The sequence below is a fragment of the Fusarium coffeatum genome (assembly GCF_003316985.1).
Source record: "Fusarium coffeatum strain FIESC_28 chromosome Unknown BRIP53273_contig_66, whole genome shotgun sequence".
Taxonomy (NCBI): domain Eukaryota; kingdom Fungi; phylum Ascomycota; class Sordariomycetes; order Hypocreales; family Nectriaceae; genus Fusarium; species Fusarium coffeatum.
The window spans coordinates 24,737-38,559 of record NW_022157862.1 but is presented as its reverse complement, the minus strand read 5'-3'; the positions used below and the strand labels follow the sequence as shown (position 1 = coordinate 38,559).

Genomic DNA, 13,823 nt, shown 5'->3' with positions numbered 1-13,823 from the left:
ATGCCAGACAACGCGTGCGACGCGTGCGACTGCCTTTTCCGTTGAACAAAATTCTCAAACTTTCAATCGTCATTTGTTACCATTTTCTTCAAACGAAAGAACCAACACGATGAGTCATTACGTTCCCTCGATGCTGAAGTCTTTTTGCACAGTATGACGTTGCATTGGGAGAAAATGCTGTACTTGGTCTGACCTCTCTTCGATGACGTTGCTTGTATTTCAAAAGGGCTGGTCCCTTGGCCACAAAGTTCAACACAGCATTTTTCATTGACGCGGTGGCTTCTGTTCACCGTCTAAACATGGGATATCGGAGGACCGCGACTTTGCGACCGCTCATCAATGACAGGACTGCAGAGATATTTCATAATCACCATATAACTTATATCAGTCCTACGGATTGCAGGAAATATTCAACCAAATGGCGCTCCAGTCTCATGCCTTCCTGTCTTCATTGGCAGAATCCGGAAAGTACAGCGATTTTACATTGGTTTGCAATGAGCATCAATTCAAGCTCCATCAAGTGATCGTTTGCCCACAATCATCGGTAATAACGGCGGCTCTATCCGGCGGCTTTCTGGTACAATGCTGCAATTTCCGTCGCTGGCGACCATTTCTCACTCGTTTGTTAGGAAACCACATCGAGAATTCTCGCTGTAAACGAGTTCGATATTGATACAGTTCAATATATGATATCGTTACTCTACAGAGGAGAGTACCAAATCTGCTCTGAGAGGCAACATGGATCCAGTTCTGACGACGGACACGACCAAGGAAACACAGACTACCTATCACAGTGTTCTCCCGCTCCTTCAGAACTGGCTGAAAATGAAACTGTCGAGGATCTGCTCGCCCATCTACGCGTCAATGCAATTGCTGACTACTACAATATCCAAAGCCTGACCCAATATGCAAACTCAAAGATTAGGGTCATCCTGCAAGAAGGTCAAGACGCTAAGGTGTTCCCCCAGGTTATCCAAGAACTGTCAGCTTCGGACAGAGACCCTGATATCCACTCAATTATCGCTTCAGCCGCGGTGGCACGTATAGAGGAACTCTGCGAGCTGAAAGCTTTTCAGGACCTGAAGCTCGAACACAACCTTTCTGCTGAAATCTTTCGTGCTTGTAGCGACAGAATACAGACACTTCAACGTCGGCTAGACGCGGCTCAACAGAATGTTGTAATATACCAGGAACTCCGAGATGACGAAAGACGAGGAAAGGAGTCTCTCATCAAGCAAATGGACAAATCTGTGGACTTGCTAAAACAAACGTACGGATGTCGCCATTGTGCCAACGGGTTTGGCTGTTACTTTGAGAAAGTGGGTCTGGAGGGGCATCCTTCTTATGTCATACGCTGTAAAGAATGTCGCTGCCGGCATAAATAAATCATCTTTGAACAGATGCCAGCACTAAGGAATTGTGTAGTAAACACAGATATCTTCATCATTTTTCTGAGCATTAGCGTCGTTGTTCGAGTTCCTACGGTACCTGTCTCAAGCACAACATGTTGAGACTCACATAGTATTTTCTCATCCTGACCTGAGCCTGCAATCGAGGATACCTTTATTTGGCTTACATCCAGCCGTTCTCATTCATAAATCTGGATGTCTTAAGCGGCTACGCTTCTGAAAAGGGTTATACGAGATAAGAAATCTTGATTGTGATCTTGAGAGCCCAAGGCCAATTCTCTTGAGTGGCACGCAAAACGAGATGTTGAAAGCCCCAGGTACATCGGCAATCACGTCATTATGACGGAAATAGTAGTATGCACACTTAGGACGTGGCTAAGTCACTGAAACTTTGGGAACAAATAAGCGACCTTTGCTATGGAAGAAGGTATTGGACGCATATATGTTTATTAATCAACATTCGATCTGGTGGGCCTCCAGGAAGACTGGGTGACGCGTTTAAACAAGACCAGATAATTTACAGTTTAAGCTACATTTCTACCATGTGCAATGTTTCTGAAGACCAAAGCCCCATACATAAATGTCATCCGTCACTCTCCAGGGCTCCCATAATCAACCTTACATCTCGGGTCAGTCGACTCATACTGGAATCTGAGTATCGCGTACAAGAGAATTGTTGATTACGACAGCCTGCATAGGCAAAACCTCCTATATCATGAGAAGGTGTGCACTGTGTATGAGAACACGACAACAGAGCCTTCAATACTGACTATATTCAAAAGGGGGCCTGTATTGACATGCTATGAGCATGACAAAGAAATTACCGACATGATGCAAGCGATTGAACATCTGCGGGCAAAACATGTTGATTTTATCAAACGTCCTGGGCGCCTCGGACAAATGGATGCACATGGGCATTACTGGTATTGCTTTGAATGTGAGACCAAGCTGAAAGATCATCGCAGTTTTGATTCCGATCAAGCAATGTGGGGTCATCTGAAGAGCAAACACCGCCATACGATGGATTATGATCTTGGTTTGTCGTTGTCTTGAGTCTTCTTCTATAGCTGTTCTAGCAAATGGGTTGTCGCAAATGGTTTAGATGTTCTAACTGTTAATTCCCACTAAAGAGAATGTTCCACTTTAGATCAGTTCAAGACGTAGGCGCAACTAGCGCTACAGTAGTGCATGCCGCAGAGCACTTCCTAAAAGCAGCATTGCAGGCGAGAGGACCTGCGGAGACCCCAGCAGTAGTGATGGTGTTAGTGAAAGTAAACTTCATCTTTTTATATGGTTAGCTTGATCGAGTTGCTTTGAAGTTGCCGCTGTGACTCATCCAGACATTTGAATAGAGTGATGCTATAGAGATTCTGTGTCTTTCGGTCAGAAGGGCCGAATAAATGGTCGCGGGTCAGAAGCGGGGTAAGGATGTTGAGACATGGATGCTGTTGCACTGATTCTTTCAATGTCCATGAGCAAGATGGTCGGCCTCCCGCTGCCTCCCTTTCACTTGAGGGGACAGACTTCCCAGTTAGCTCAAAACTGTATTTTAGTGTTCGTATTTCATATATCCTATTCTGTCTCGCCAATCATGTCTTGAGTTTCTCGCTCGGCTTCGTCTTTCCACCGCTCATGCTAAATCAGATGGATGTCGCTTGTATAAGTGACTTTTTTAGTGACTTAACTTCGGTTCTCATTTCAATAACAATCACGGTTCCATTGAGCCGGTGGCTGTCAGTGCTCACAAAGCAAGTGCTGAGCAGCGTGCGGCGAATAGTATTCGACTTTCGTCAAAGTTGTTTCACATCATGATCGAAAGATCAGCACTTTTTCTTACGCTAGATAATGATTGGCCATTACCTGTAGTCCTACTGTTTTGTTTCCTTCGTTCTTCCACAATACTCAAGCCACGTAGCAGCACCATCCTACTTACGTGGCCAATGACCATCTCAACAAGTATAGGGACTTTTGTCGCAGAAGGTTAGTGGCAGGCCCCCTCGAGTATCCTAATGCTTTCATATTATCCACTGAAACTCTAGACACACATGTATCTTCGTGACCCCAGGTCGCTTTGCTTCTAGAGTAGAGCACGTCAGGAGGCTTCCCACTGTTCCGGCTGTCACCAATCGTATCAGTGTTGATAACACTACTAACGCAGGAGGCCCAGCAGTACTCCTGAAGGCTCAGAGTCGGTGTGGCTTTTATGGAACAGATCCAATGATGGCTAAGCCAATAACTCGAAAGTTTATGGTCTCGCGTTCATGTGTTTATCATCCAGGTTGATATAAACTTTAGCTCACCAGAATTGCAAACATTTCTGTCCAAAGAAAAAAAAAAAGAACATCTTGTACATTTATTTCCATCAACTGCCTCCTTTTGAGATCTTTTGAAATCTTCTGTGAAGTTCTTTCGGTTCCCTCAACATACTTTACGTGAAAACGATTCCCGGAATCACGTCAGCAGCCTATCAGAGCTACTGCTACGATGGCTAACACATCTCCTTCTGATGATCAATTTGCCTATATTTTCCGCCATGTCTTTTTACCAGCAAAGCTACCTGGCCACGATGATACCTCCGGGGCAAGTGAGTCATTTCTTATTGGACTTGTCCTGCAAAGTCTTGAGCAATTCTTCATGAAAGTGGAGTCTGTCGAAAAGACCACCATTGCTGCTTGCATCTCCATGATAAAGAACATGATAGTCGCAAGAGACATGGATGGATACTTAGGACACGTTGGACTACGCGAGTCTTTACGTATGGTCTCAGCTGATGGTAAGACGCCGCTTACAGTCCGTTTTGATTGACTGCTAACCATAATAATGCCAGATCCCTTCTCTCTATTTCATATTAACGCTCAGAATGCGGGACTACTTATTCGTAGAACGGATGATTCATTTTGTTTCGAGACATTCGAGCTATCCCCGTCCAACGAGTCAATCATGTCCACTAAAGGTCGTTTGGTACGCCAATTCCCGGCATCTGCTACCAAAATGTCCGCTGCCGTCTTTGGGAATTCCGAGTTCCAAGAGGTTTTGGCCAACACTCTCGTTAAAATGGCCAAGCAAACAGTGGCGGAGGTGCAGCAAAAAACGAGAAAGGCGAAGCAAGAGCAGGCTGAAGATAGAGATACGGCAGATCCACGTATCGTGACCGAGCTCTTGACAAGCATAATTCGAGGTGTCGGCAAGTCCATCACTGTCGAGGGAGTCTGCAAAAACACCCGCGAGGAAGTGATGTGGAGTAGAAGCAAACTACCATGGAGGAGATCTCCAGTCTGGCTTCTCGTTCGCGTTGGACTACATCTTACCATGAATCGCCTTGCGGATGGTTCGGACGACGTGTACAAGAAATTCATGATATTCTTCATGGCTCAAGTGCTGCATATCGCCAACAGCAAAGTAGCACAAAGTGAGGTGCTTCACATAATGATGATCAAACTCTCAAGACGAATTTGTAAGCTTCACAATCCTCAAGATGGACCGTGGCTTAAAGAAGTCAACTCTGTTGTTTCGACTGCTTCGGTCTGCTTACACCAACGTTGGGCAGACATCCGTAAGTGTTTGCAGAAACCCTTGGACCTAGAGAAGCTTTCCAAAATCAAGATGGAAGATAACTTGCGCTTTTCGGTTCCTGAAGTGGATAGATTCGTCGCCACAATTATCGACCTCAAAAGAACCCCCCAGAACGCAATCTTTGAACCGTCGTCGAACGTTTTCACTCTGAAGACGGAAAAACTCCCTTTAGTTACTACCAATTTCCACAAGGATTATACTTCCTTCGCCCTGGCCATGTTTGAGACCTGGATCAGAGACCATCTGAGTCAATGGATGAAAGCTCATATCGAGCAAGAATCCTGCTGCGAAGAATTGCAACAGGCGTTGTACAGTTATCACAATACTGCTTCAGGGTGGTACTCTAGTCGTCCAGAGGGTGCATCACGAATGCTTTTGACCATTGGAGAACTTTGGGTCGCAATTGACAATGCTGCGACACACAGATACCCTATGCTACTAGAGTATCAGACAGAGGTACCAACTGACGTTTGGCAAGCACTCTTGATCCATTCTAAAGACAACATGACCCGGCTCCATCGTCTGGAAAGTCACCTCTTAGAAAGGAAACGAACTGCCGCTTTATATGGACGACCATCCATCTTTCGTTCTTACGGGGAGACGTCTTCATTTTCTGTAAAGTACTTCGCTGGGTCTTCCAAGCTCCAGGCGAAGAAAATACAGATAGAGCAAAGTGCTTCACAACGTCGGCAAGCCAAGATACAGGAGTTTCGTCGTCTTGAAAGAGAATATGATGATATGATGACGAGGTCGGACAGAATGGCATGCAATTCTGTGTCTGTCCATTCGTTCGATCTAGAGTATGATGAACACATATCATCAAGATGTAATCGTTGTTGCCTTCAACAGAAAGCAAAGGGCCTTCGGATCTCGGTACATGAGTGGCCCTTGCCGGACGGCGTCCTCGAAGCACAATCGACTGTGTTTGAGCTGGAGATTCCTCGTCCTTTCTCTATATGGCGTGACGTCACCTTTTTCCTCATCGAAGATGTCCTAGCGTTCAGGTCTGTGGAGAATCGTCCTGAATTCTCATATCCATTGTCATCATATCAAGGACTTGCTCCTTGGTTTGTTCCGGGGGGAAATCGGGTCCAACTCTTGTCTGGGGCAAAGCCTCAAGTTGTGACACACTGGAAGCAAAAGTCCATCGAGCGCAGCACGGAGGCCGATGTTTGTCTCAACAATGGCCTTATTTATCAATATTATGACAGGGATAGGGAAATCTTCATTTCCAGCCACAGACCATCTTTCAAAGTTTCAGACCAATGCACTTTCCAGTTGCCTGATCGGGCAAAAGTATTGAAGCGATTTCTCACCCGAACATGGGCTCAACCTAATGGGCAGACTCCTAATGAGGTTATCGCCAGTCAATCAGACTGCCCCGACTATATGTCATTGAGTGAGTTTAAGGCCTTGGCTACGCTGCCCTTTGGACACCGCATACAGTGGATGAGTATCCTCGTTCAACTAGCCATGCCGACGATTGATCTTAACCGACCCGAGACAACTATTTTCTTGCTTCAGATGAGTATGCAAGTCGGCCCCTACGGTGCTGTCGAAGTTGAACGGCCTACGCATCGAGAGCTTTTTGAGATGGAATTCGGTCATAAAATGTTGATCAGTCTCACACAATTCGTTTCAAGAGTGAAAGAAAGCTGGGAGTCCCATACATCCTTGTGTTCGCTTATGATACTCACAACGCGGCTACTAACCATGGCCGATCCTACTTTGTCGAATCCGATCCAGGAGCTGCTTTCCAACTGCCGCAAGATATCCTATGACTGGCTTATCTGTCTTATTGAGAAAGTGCAGGAAACAAAGGACGATGTTCGAAGAGCTGAGTTCCTGAGTATCGTTGTCACCGTCGCCTTGGTCTGCGCTGAATCTTTCAACACAGACGACGAGATGTTATCCCATATCCTAGCGGACTCAAGGCAGGCAGCGATACTTGTGGAGATTTCAATCATCATTTACAACAACTCTAGCTTGGCAAGCAACAGAGTTGATCATCTCCAAAACATCATGTTTGATAGGTTTCTGCATACTATGCATCGCGCTTGTCCAATCTTGGTTCGGGAGGCTGTTGTTTGTAACAACGACTGCCTAGATATAGCTATTAAGAGACGATGGCCTGCATTTCACCGATCATCAAAATGGAGACTTTCTCCTTCATCTTTTTATTGGATGAAAACAACTTCTGGTCACTTACAAGTTCATCTCAGCGTGCTCACAGGTGAGCTTCTAGTGGACGGTTGTCCTCTATCACGTCTACCGCGTGAGTATGTACGTCATGAAAACTACCAGAAGCTGTTCGGTTCCATGGTCCTAGATGTCGCACCAAGCGATTTGCCAGGCATGCGCTTCTGTGCCACCAAGATGTTTTGCGGTTTTAAAGTTCACTTCGGTATACAGGGTCTCTCGGGTAATCAGAATCATGGCAATCTCCTGGTCCAGTTGCACAAGGGCAGCTCGGTTCTAGATCTGATTCCTCCAAGACACATGAGAGATCTGCTACCGCACCACTTCGTCGACAATTTTATTCATTGGTATCGCCGTGCGACTGGCACCATCGAGTTTTGTGACATCGAAGACCCTTGGGTCACCAATAAGCCGACAAACTGGTATCTCAGACGCGATGGTGGTGGTTGGAAGCTCGATCAGTGCACCAACGTAATCCTCATGCCTCCTACAAGTCATCTAGCTCAAACTATCGCGACCATCATGTCACCTATCGAAGCGCCTCTGCGTATTCATCATTTGTATGGTGTCGAAGAGAAAGTCCTTAACATTCAAATTCCTGGCCTACAACTCGATTTCTTTTTGAAATCTGGAGAATCAATTATCCAGTCTAAACAATTTCGAAATATGATAATCGATGACGATCAATCTCTGGGGACTCTTATTGGGCTTGCAAGTAAGCTCATTCTCCGAAACATTGAGGATCCATCAATCAGAACAGTGATAATCCCGGAAGGCAAGGTTGAACATCGACCAACAGCACAGGAATGTACGGAGGATCACGTCCGCGTCATAATTGTTCATGGGACTGCTCATCGGGTACAACCATACAAGATCGATAACGCTCTACGACGGCTCGTGGCTGACGATAAGATCGAGACAAAGTTGTTTCTAGCATACATTCATGCCCTTACATCCTTTTTTATTCCAGACCCGTTTATCCACCGGACAGGAGCTGAGGAAGCGTTGAGAATCCTTGCATCTGCCCAAATTCGAGCACCTTGCGTGTTATCTAATGGTGCCCATGAGAGACTCAGCTTGATAAGTAATCTATGCCCAGACCGCACATTCTACCCATCTCACAGGAGAGTAATGCAAACTGTCGAATGGTCTCCCAGTTTGAGCTACATATCTCAAGATGGTCGCTTCCACACACTTACGCAACAAATACTCGCAAAATCTCACGAAGTAAGTTTCCTTTATCCTGGACATGAAGTTCTAGATCTTCCGAGAAACATCTCGACAGATTTGGTCGAGCGAGCTATCAACAGAAATGCTCGTGATCATGTTACAGGCTTTGGTGCTGAAGATTTCACTCCAACGCATGATACTGTCTATCTTGGAAGAGACCGTGGACAGCATTCAGTCCGAGCAGTTCGTGCTTCCGACATGGCTTTTAGGGTCCATCATGGTCACTACGGTCTCCTACAACCAGTTATGCCAGGCCTCACTTTATACCTTTACGAGCTTCTGCAGAAAGCCACCGTAAGCTCGATGCAAGTCGTGGTGCCAAAAACCAGACTCTTCTACGATTCAAGATGGCTTCAAGAACCTGAAGCATTTCTTTCATCTGAGTGGTGCCAACTTCACTGCACTTTCCAGCGCGAACAAGAATGGCTCAACAATTTCGAACTCATGGTTTGGACAGCGACCATGTCGTACTCTGAGAAGTATGACCCACAGATTGTCCAGGCATTGTTGGCACTTGGCAGTTCCCCTTCCGTTACCTCTTCACCTTTGCCTCCCGAAACTACGTTTGACCTAGCAAAGGGATATGGTGTTCAAATTCAGGAACTTGAGCGTCTAGCCGGAATTTGGGTTACTGTTTTTGAACGCTCTCCTGAAGTTTACCTGCCCCCATTGGCGTATGAAAAGCATAAGTCGACCCTGAATAGGCGCAAACAAGTATATTACGACAACAAAACTCAGGCAATTGCAGACTTTAGGCATTATCTCAACTCACAGTGGCCTTGCAAGTCTCCAACAACACCAACTCGGGCCCAGACCAAAATTTGCACTTACATCAACGTCGAGGAAGTTATGAGCTCAGTGAGACCTAAATGGAAGGAATGGTATGAGAACCTGCAGTTCAAGAGATATCTCGATACGTTGGTTTCGCGCCTAAAATTATTACCAATTGCAGCCGTTGCTGCTGTCCGGGCTGCCCCTGGAATACCGCCACGTCATTCAGGAAGACGGGCATCAGGATTCGTTTCCATAACGGATTTGTTCTCGGGACCTGCTCCGCGGTTTGATCGATTACCAGCCTTGGATCGAAGTGGCATGATTCAAATTACAACGAAAAAAGACGAAGATGCAAGCAACAAATTGGTCAAGATCATTGAAACTCTTGATTCCAGTGTAAATTTGAAGTTCGAACATCGCTACCTGAGCGAGTTACGAGACAGCATCTCCAGTTTATACAGGCATGCCGATACCGAGCTCAACGGGAAAGAATCTATAAGGCGTCCAGGAATATTTGAACAATACTTGACGCATTGTGAAAGCCAGGTAATGGATATGTACAAAGTGCTTGTAACGATGACTCTGCAGTCTACCAAGCGTGTTTCGAACGTCGAGGTGCCTAAAACAGTGCAGTCTATACTCGAAAAGTCGGGCTTCGTACCCAGGGTGGCACCAGTCTTGTTCCTTCAGCAACTGAGATCTTCGCAGTGGGTTTCCCTACCCGAAGCGTGGAGGAGTGCTATCGTTAGTTATGGACTTGCCATCACCGCTGTCCAGCAAGCTCGACGGCTCGTACAATTCCAGTCTAGCCCAGCGGATCTTCTCCGCGAACTCAAAAACGTCGGCAACGAGACTTGGGACCCACAAAGTTATCCGGACTGGCTGTTGCTTGAGTGTGAAAGCGGAATTATGATACGAGATACCCAGCAGTACATTGCCCGGCAGATGATCGACCCTCCAGACCGTCAGAATGCCGTCATGCAGCTGAATATGGGTGAAGGCAAGTCCACAGTCATCGTCCCAATTGTCGCTACCGCTTTGGCCGATGGCTCCAAGTTAGTCCGAGTGATTGTGGCAAAACCGCAAGCAAAGCAGATGCATCAAATGCTAGTTTCGAAACTTTCCGGCCTGCTGGACCGCCCTGTCTACTTACTACCCTTCTCTAGAGATATCCGCATGAACGCTTGTCGAGCACAAGTGATTCGTCTGTTGATAGAAGACTGTATCAAGGAGGGCGGTGTTTTGATGGTGCAACCAGAACAGCTCCTGTCATTTCAGCTGATGGAACTGGAATGCCAACTAAGCGAAAGCAAAGAAACTGCTGGGAAGCTTATGGAAACGCGTCTATTCCTAGATCAATCGTCGAGGGACATTGTCGATGAGAGTGACGAGAACTTTAGTGTCAAATTTGAGCTGATCTATACGATTGGCCAACAGCGGCCGATTGAGCATAGCCCTGACCGCTGGCTTATCATTCAAAATGTCTTAGGCCTACTGGCTAATATCGGACGCGACGCCAAAGGCGAGTTTGCACATTCACTCGAGTATGACGATCGTGTGGGAGAGAGGTTTCCAAGGATGAGGTTCCTCGAACCCGAAGCCGAGAAAGAGATTCTCAAACGCGTCGCGAATTCCATTTGTGAAACTGGACTGGTGGGACTTCCTGTCGCACGACAACCCCAAAGGATGAGGACTGCAATCTTTCGTTACATCACTCGATGGGAGCTTGCATCTGAGGACTCCCAGATGGTCGAACAGAGTACATTCTGGGACGAAACTACAAAAGGCCATATCCTACTTCTTAGAGGCCTTTTTGCAGGAGGCATCCTTGCTTTTGCATTTGGCCAAAAACGCTGGAGAGTCAATTACGGCGTTGATCCACACCGAGAGAAAAAGACTAAATTGGCTGTGCCATATCGAGCGAAAGACAACCCAACACCTCGGTCTGAGTTCAGCCACCCTGATGTAGTGATCACACTGACCTGTTTGAGTTACTACTATAGTGGCTTGGGTCACGAGGCTCTCTTCTCGACGTTTAGACTTCTCGTCAGATCTGACAACGCCAAGGCTGAATATCAAGACTGGGTCAAGACAGCCCCGGCACTACCTGACTCTTTCCGAAATCTAGAAGGGGTCAATTTACAAGATCGCGACCAATGCGTAACAAAGATTTTCCCAAGCATCCAATACTCTAAAGCTACTATAGACTATTACTTATGTCATCTAGTCTTTGCCAAAGAGTCCAGGGAGTTTCCACATAAGCTGTCTGCCTCGGGGTGGGACCTCGGCAAGAGAAAAGACAACCCGACGACAGGATTTAGTGGAACCAACGATTCTCGATATGTATTGCCACTCGGAATGGCGCAACTCGATCTTCCGGAGCAGAAACATACCAATGCGCTGGTACTCGAGTACTTGCTACGGCCAGAAAACAGCATAGCATTAACGCCAAGAAAGACGAAAGGCGCTACTTTAGATAGCCAGATGCTTCTTCAAATGGTTTCTGGAATGAGCCCTGAAGCCCGCGTGATTCTTGACGTTGGAGCTCAAGTTATCGATCTCAACAACTTGGAGTTTTCAAAGCGATGGTTGGCTTGCTATGGGGGGAGAGCAGATACTCAGGCGGTGGTTTGTTTCAGCGATCACGACGAAATCATTGTTGTCGATCGATATGGTAAGGTAGAAGAGCTCCGGACATCTCCATTCGCAGAACAACTGGATCAGTGTCTTGTCTTCCTTGATGAAGCCCACACTAGGGGAACTGATCTGAGACTCCCCACGTACTACCGCGCAGCGGTCACACTTGGTACCGCATTGACAAAAGACAGACTAGTTCAAGGTATGTCGTTTATCTTTCAATAAAAAGTCGTGTACATCACTAATAAGTGAAATCAACGATAGCCTGCATGCGGATGAGAAGGCTTGGAGAAGGTCAGTCTGTGGTGTTTTGTGTCCCGTGGGAAATTGAGCAAAAGATCGCGCAATGGCGGACCAAAATGGGCTCAAGTAGCTATGACATCACAGTATCTGACGTCATCTGCTGGTCCATTAAGGAAACTTGCCTTGACTTGCGTAAAGCTATCCCACTCTGGGTAACGCAAGGCGCTCGTTTTAGTGGACATCAAGTACTCTGGAAGCAAAAAGTACCCAAAGAGAAGGGATCCTCGTGGGCCAGGGGTTTCCTTGAGGACGAGGCGCTGAGCTTGAATGAGCGCTACCGCCCTTGCAGCGGTCAGGCAGGTCTATCCTCTCTTTGGGCCAGACTTGACGGTCCTACTATCGATAAGCTTAAGGCTCGATGTGACTCTTTTGGACTTACCAAGCTGCATACATCGTCACTTCAAGAAGAACAAGAGCGCGAGCTATCCCCTGAGACTGAACAAGAACAGCAGATTGAAAGACCGCCCAAGGTTGAGCCAGAGAACCACGATCTTGCCCAGCCTCTGAAAACCTGGGTTTCAGATGGTTATTTCCCGGGAGAGACCGACGTATTCAGACCGGCTTTTACAACTTTGGCTGATACTTCTGCAGCACGACACTTCGATGTTAATGGGTTTCCTCGTAACATCTGGGTCACACGAGACTTTGCCACGACAGTTCGAGGGTCTTTCGGGCAAAGCGATGACACAGATTTGTTCCAGCGTTCTGTGCAGTGGATTTTGACTGGCAGCACTAAGTCTGGCACACATAACCTTGTAGTCGCCAGTCCTTATGAGATTGAAGAGCTACTTCCTCTTATCAAAGGTTCTTCAAATGTGGCGCTCCATCTCTATGCTCCCCGAATCAATCTTGGATTCCAGCCCCTTGATCATCTTCGACTATACTGCGTATCAGGCAACATGATCCAATCAACAATTCCCAAGGACTCGATTACCTTCCTCAACCTTTTCGCTGGACAGGTGTACCTGAACTCTTTCCAAGACTATATCACTCTGTGTGATTCCCTTGGACTGGCGTGGACTGCCGTAGACGATTCTGTTTGTTTAGGTCCTGATGGGTTCATCCACCCCAACGTTGTTGGAGCTCTCGTCAATAGGTCGGGGTTCTCTAAAAGCCCTGTTCAATTCCTGAAGGTCCTCATGGAGAAAATACGACAGAACTGCGGGACAATCATAAGGACCGACCTGGGGAAGATTTTCGAAGGTGTGATCCTACTGGAGGACGATTTCGAAGGGAGAAATTTAGCGCTCTGCGCGGCCATGTCCTTATGTATTTAGGAGCTATTTGTTCGTTTAGGAGCATCATCAAATCTATATCACACTTTCCCTTGCGTCTGTTCCGGTAGATACGCGAACAAAATGCAGCCTAACAGTAATTTGAAAGCCCATCGTGATCGATAAGCCAGCCTATTAGCTTTAACTTCATCATGTCCAACACCAAAGTCACATCACACATGTGTTCCTACGACTGAAACACGCATTTCGTCCCCATGTCAAGGGTGTTCCACCTCGCCGGCGTTTATCAGCACCACGACAATGCATCCTCATGGCGGCTATGGTCTCTGCGAAACGGTGTGCTGTGGTGGGGAAAGGGCAGTCTTGATGCATTACGTCAGCAATCGGGCCATCGTTGTAAGCTTGTCTTATTGTTCTGCAGCAGTAATTGGATTATTTCAAAGGCAACGATGTATAGTCCAGT

The 13,823-nt window shown here is 46.7% G+C and overlaps 1 protein-coding gene across 1 annotated transcript; it reads left to right on the top strand.

Moving 5' to 3' along the window:
- Positions 1-3,893: 3,893 nt before the first annotated feature.
- FIESC28_03095 (uncharacterized protein) lies at positions 3,894-13,402 on the top strand (the record flags this gene model as incomplete). The annotated part of the gene is made up of 3 exons (XM_031157244.1): positions 3,894-4,182; positions 4,237-12,024; positions 12,210-13,402. The coding sequence occupies 3 exons, from the start codon at positions 3,894-3,896 to the stop codon at positions 13,400-13,402; spliced, it is 9,270 nt and encodes a 3,089-aa protein (XP_031018687.1).
- Between the last annotated feature and the right edge of the window lie 421 nt (positions 13,403-13,823).